The sequence below is a fragment of the Etheostoma spectabile genome, chromosome 24, assembly GCF_008692095.1.
Source record: "Etheostoma spectabile isolate EspeVRDwgs_2016 chromosome 24, UIUC_Espe_1.0, whole genome shotgun sequence".
Classification (NCBI taxonomy): Eukaryota; Metazoa; Chordata; class Actinopteri; order Perciformes; family Percidae; genus Etheostoma; species Etheostoma spectabile.
This window is the reverse complement of record NC_045756.1, coordinates 15,729,784-15,735,821: the sequence shown is the minus strand read 5'-3', so window position 1 is coordinate 15,735,821 and position 6,038 is coordinate 15,729,784. Positions and strand designations below refer to the sequence as shown.

At 39.7% G+C, this 6,038-nt stretch overlaps 1 protein-coding gene across 1 annotated transcript in view; it reads right to left on the bottom strand.

Moving 5' to 3' along the window:
- LOC116673676 (coagulation factor XIII A chain-like) overlaps positions 1-6,038 on the bottom strand; it is a gene marked incomplete in the record, with an annotated part of 36,089 nt that overhangs the window by 3,839 nt on the left and 26,212 nt on the right. The window contains 5 exon segments of the mRNA XM_032505892.1: positions 804-909; positions 2,135-2,271; positions 2,656-2,810; positions 2,894-3,059; positions 4,729-4,838. Coding sequence (XP_032361783.1) covers positions 804-909; positions 2,135-2,271; positions 2,656-2,810; positions 2,894-3,059; positions 4,729-4,838 — 674 coding nt within the window.

Sequence of the window (6,038 nt, the reverse complement as noted above, 5' to 3'; positions counted from 1 at the left end):
CGCTGTGTGGAATCAATCATGTTATTTTGTGGAATTAAAAAGAACATTGATATAGAAAAACGGGTCAATTTGACCCAAGGACAACTTGAGGGATAAAGAAAATGCAAATTAGAAGCATTTCTTTCAACTGGTTTCGAGCGAATACACAAGACTTAGCAAATTGTAGTTTTGCCACAAGTTGACGTTCCGCATGGTTATAGATTGCAAACCGGCTTAGTAAATCAGAGAGTTTAGAAGCTAAGTTCTGTGGCTAAATGGAGAGAGGTACCATTGGACATGTTGGCCACTTGTGCAAAATCCAGGGTTAAGGCAGAGACATTTGGTGTCTGCGAGACAGCCGTTCACCGCTGTGTATACGCGGTGTGCAGGGCCGTAAGATTCAAGCTGTTGAACCGATTTGAACTTCAAAAGTTCAAAATGTGCACAAAAATGACATTATTAACATGACTAATGATGTCAACATGTCAAGGACTGTCCTTCTGTTCTTCCCAATAAAACGGCACGCTTCAACCACTCCAAGTTATTCTGTAAAAGCTGAATGTAAAGTTATAGCGCCACCTGAGCCTCACGCAAGCCTTCTTACTGCTTTCTCTCATCAAAGTCACTTTTGTATACTAATTAGACATGTGAATGATTTTGTACATATATTTGACTGTGTGAGCGCAGATGTGTTTGGATACGCAACAATGGCCAATTTCCACGGACAGTGTCTAAACATGAACACAGTCAGGTTATACAGTACTTGAGTAATTGTAGTTCCATTCCACTGCTGGTAATATGAGAGAGGAAGGTGTGGAGGTTACCTCACAGAGGTTGCTGCAGTCCATCACCGCTACAAGGCTGCGATTTCCGGCCAGCCGAGGGACGAACGACTCCTTCCATGAGATGGAAGCCTGAGGCTCAATGACGCTAAAACACACACACACACACACACACACACACACACACACACACACAGGTGTACGGGTATAAACACACACGAGCCAAACAACCACAACACGTCATCACCATAGACTGTATTTTTGGAATTTCTTTTAAATATAATCTCCAAAATAAAACAGAATAATTCTGTTAAACTTAAGTAGTTTTAATTTTTTTTTTTTTTTTCTTTTTTACAGTGTGTCATTGGAAAAACCGTCTCATACTGGAGATTTTGACGTTTGCCATGCAAGATGCTTCTATGTGTCAATATAAACATTTGTAATTTTTATAAAGTCAACAATCAAGATGGTTTGGGGAGAGCTGGACCGCAGAGTGAAGCCAAAAGGGCCAACAAGTGATGGCCCTTTTGGCTTCAAAGGGGGAAATTTTATAGAAACCAAAAAATGTTTTTGTACCAGTCTGTACAAATGTTTATTCATGCTGTAAAAGTTAGGATTTTTTTTAACATGGGGGGGTCTATCAAATCGCCATTCGGGCCACTACTCGAGCCGCCAACCACCACTTCTAACACACAACAAACAGCATTTTCAGCATCTTACTAAAATATTACTAATCACCTAAATAAAAAATACTTTACCTGACACAAGCTAGCATTAGCTGAACTTAACTTTTAATCAGGATAGCCACTTAACTTCATGTTTCCTTAAAGGACCAGCAATACCGCTAGTGATATTAAATTCAACAGCGTTGAAAGGAATTCTCTCTAACTTATTAGTGTTTTCATCTCATCAGAAAAATGAAAAGTTGGAACTTGGAAAGCGTGATCAGAACTATCTAAAAGGACAGAAACCATCTCTGGGAACAATGTTTTTTGAAATTTACTTTGATTTTATTGTTTTTGTCCATGTTCCATCAACTCTGAGACGGAGAAGAGTGATGTAACTAGACAACATTCACATTTAAGACAATGGAATCTGGAGAATGTTTTGCTCAAACCGATTAACTGATAATCAGAATAGTTGCAGGTTCATTTTATAGCCGACAACTAATCTATTAACCTTTGCAGCTCTAGAAAAAAGTATTCAACGTGCACTTTGAATTGTTAGTTTGGCCCATGTCCCATCCACTAACATAGAGGGGTCGGGACTTATGACCTATCCCCAGGGGGTGATCGAGGTGTTTTGACTTCACTTATATATCGTGTGTGTGTGTGTGTGTGTGTGTGTGTGTCTGTGTGTGTGTGTGTGTGTACTCGTAGAATTGTGTCTTCTCGCTCATTAATCCAGCTCCTTCCATGGACAGCCTACAGGTCTTCATGGCAAAGTTGAAGGGGTTGGTGAAGGTAATGTCGACAAACATCTCCTGCTGCACCATGGGGGAGCCACTCAGCTGGAAACACAGAAGATGTAGTAGAAAAAGAAGAGCAAAAACAACCCAAGTCAACAACATCTCCTATAAAAAAAATAATGCCAGTTTCCCTATGGTTTTAATGGCACTGCGCTAATGTAACCGAAGGTTTATTACATTGCTCAGACTCTGGCTCGACTTTAAAATAAAGAAACACAGATGTACAATACTGGAATACTCTCTTTATTAATGAACAACACAGTCAACGGCCACTACTTACAGCATTTTACCACTTCTGGTTTTCCCGTCACAATAAAAGCTCTATGTCTTAACTTCCTCTTAACAACAGAGGTAAATCAATAAAATACCTTACACCAAGCTAAATCTTAAAGAGGGAACGATTTTCAACCCTGACACGAGTCTTACCGTCATGGTGAGCGTCGGGATCTGCAGCATGAGCACCTTGATGGCAGTCACTGCTTCGTCCTCAGCCTGTCCAGTCACAATAAAGTGCAGCGAACGTTGAGTGCCCAACAATGGCATGTACTCGTCCGCTGTGATCGTCACCATCTCACTATTCACTGCAAACACAGACACACACTCAGAGAATGTAACAGATGTTATCGCTAATAACTACAAATACTATTTCCTCTCTATCGCTCACTCTGATTGGCTGGCACGGTGATGGTGAAGTTGTGATTTTTCAAATGATTGGCTATGACTCCGGTGTAGAAGATGACAGACCCGGTCAGGTTGGCTTGGATGGTTGTGGAGACATTACTCTGGTTGTGGAAATCAATCTGTATGTTGACGTCCTGACCCAGGCTGACCTGAAGAGAAGGGAGGAGAGGTCAAGTTCATTGAATTTGTACTTAGAGGGTAACTTTGAATTTCTTATTTACCTGGACCCTATTTTCTTATGTGTTTGTGTCTAAGATATAGCCTGGTCCTACCAGACTCTGGTCTATTTCAATAGTCCAGAGAGTCTGGCCACTCCCCATTGACAAGTGTTAACTTCCTTGAAGGTGGGTTCTCTGTTGAAGTTTAAAACTATTGGATCTGCCCAGAGGCACTCAAGATCTGCCATAACCAATTGCTACGTTTGGTCGTAACGTACTGTATGTCACAAGCATGTGCAACAAGTGTTGGAGACCGACGAGGCTTATAATTAGCAATAATATCGCTAGTGTTAGCCTCACAGCGTTAGCCTTAGCCAACTCCTTCACCACTAACGGAGCGAGCTGGAAAATCCAACTTTTCTTGAACCCCGTGGGGAGGAGGGCCAAAAAAATTGGGTTAGACTCCGACCTGTGGCCCTCTGTTGCATGGCATTCCCCCCCTCTCTCCCATTTCATTTCTTCAGCTGTCCTGTCAATAAAGGCCTAGAAATGCCCTAAAAATAATCGTAAGAAATAAAAAATGTGTGCCAGTATTAAGCAAGATGCGAAATAAGATGCTACATAACATTAATGGGCAATTGCGCACCATCAATTTCCGTCCACTGACATGCTCCGATTATTATTTTAAGTGTCTTGACAACATTATTGAAAGGATCCCTACAGAGATAGACCTTTTTGTTTAACATGAAATAAAATAAACCCTTAATTCATCCATTTACATGTAGAAATAGGCTGGCGTATATCAATGGTGGAATGTAACGGAGTACAAATACTTTGTCGTCCTAAGCTGTGAAGCCACGTAGCCTACTTGTTGTCCAAGCCCGTGTGATCTTGCTAGATAACTTTGCAGCATTCACTGTCCCGTGGGAAATAATGCAAGTCGAGCATCATGCAGATCACCCTGATAGATAACCAGAATTGTAAGGCAGAATGTAAACTGGGCCACAAATGGTAAGAACTAATTACATTAACTTGAACCTAACATAATTAAAAAAACATTTTTTTAAATTGTTGGAAAATAGACATTAAGAGAATAAATCATAATGCAAGAACTTTTACTTACTTAAAGTACATTTAAAATCAGGTAATTTTTACTTTTACTCAAGTAGGGTTGACATTGTGTTACTTCTACTTTTACTGGTAAATATGTCTCTGGTACTTCCTCCACCACTGGCGTAAACATATGATTTGATTTAAACATTTTTTATTATACTTTTTTTAACAGTTATGGCAATAACAGAGAGCCACTAGTTGGCAAAAGGGTACTTTGCAGCAACAGTTTGAGTTTCTCTGAGTTTACAAGGCGCACCTGATTGCATCTTGGAGTCCGGTCAGAGCCCACCTTTACCTTTGTTGTTTGGTTCCATAACTTAACGCAGGGAAGGCAAAATGTTGCAAAAATGGGAAGAAAGATTTTCCAGTTCTTTTGTCTCTCTGGATAGACATGCAAAGTAGGCGGAGGTGGCGAGAGAAAAAAAACGGTGATCCTTCTTGGATATTGTTAATCGAAAAAAAGTACCTTTTGATCAATTTTCGAATTGAAATCAAGACACCCATAATGTTCAGTACTGAAAGACAGACATATAGACTGGTTTGTTACCTGATTGGCTGTAATAGTGACAGACAGTGTGGTCTCAGGCAGCTCAGATTGATCCCTCTGTATGCCGTATTCATCCGCCCGGGCCTTAGTCCTGTTGTCCTCTGCACTATCTGCAGACAGATATCACTTCACCACCAACTCCAACGTCTCCCAACTCCCTCAAGTCTTAAATCAAGTCACATTAAAAACACAGTATCTACAAACACAGTTACTCACACACAGAAAAATATTGGAGTAATAGAGGAGAAAATGTATTAAAAGTTGCCATTGCTGCAGTTACTTCTAGCCACCTGCCCTGCTAACAAGGCAAAGGACAGAGACTGAAGCTGAAAGAGGCGGTGACAAGCATTTACGCTATAGTTGCCGTTTTCAGGAAATGTCTCGTGGATATCTATGTGTGGGGGGCGGGGTTAGAAGGAGCCAAGAGGAGGTGCTACCTTCACATCTTTCCATTAAAAGGGGAACCATGCAGTTTTTTAGCTTAATTTACCTTAACCCTCATGTTGTCCTCAGGTCAAACTGACCCGTTTTCCTACTTCAATGTTCTTTTTCACTACCCAATTGTAATTACCCAAAATAACATAATTGATTACAAATCTAAGTAACATAAAATATAAGTACAAATCTAAATATGAGTACAAATCTACTTTCATTAAGTTTGGGGTGTCTTATTCAATTTTATAGAATTTGAAAAAAACATTCCAATAGTGGGTTTCCAAATAGTATTGAGTAAAAGTTGACATATTCCAGTCTGTGATTATCCATCGACATACTTTCCTATTTTTTAGTCTAAATTATTCCTAATTTCTGCTTTTCTAACTCAAACATTAGGTATAATTTCCTATACATTGGGTTTATTGAACATAAATTCCTAAAATAACTGTTAAACTGAAGTTAATAAGTTTTTAAAAAAGGAACACAGATGTAAAAAAAAAGTTTTAAAAATAATCGATAAAAAGCCTCAACAAAAGTGTTGAATTCCAATTTTGATGGGAAGACAACACAAGGGTTAACTGAACAGCTTCAGAGTCATTGGAATGGTTTTAGGACTTATTTTGAGTTGAATGGGGTCATCTCTCTTCCCCCTATTGCCTGTGAGCATAAAAATACACCCTTGCAACTTATGGCCGCCGGCCTCAGCTTCACAAAGGATTGCGTGATATCATGTATTGCGATGCAACAAATTAATTCACGGCACTGCACGCATACACCCCTTCAGGTTCTAAAGAATTACCCCTTTGGTTCGCTAACCACACTATAAGTTTCCAGATCCCAGACAGAAAACAGGAGACTGAAATTAAATAAAGTAC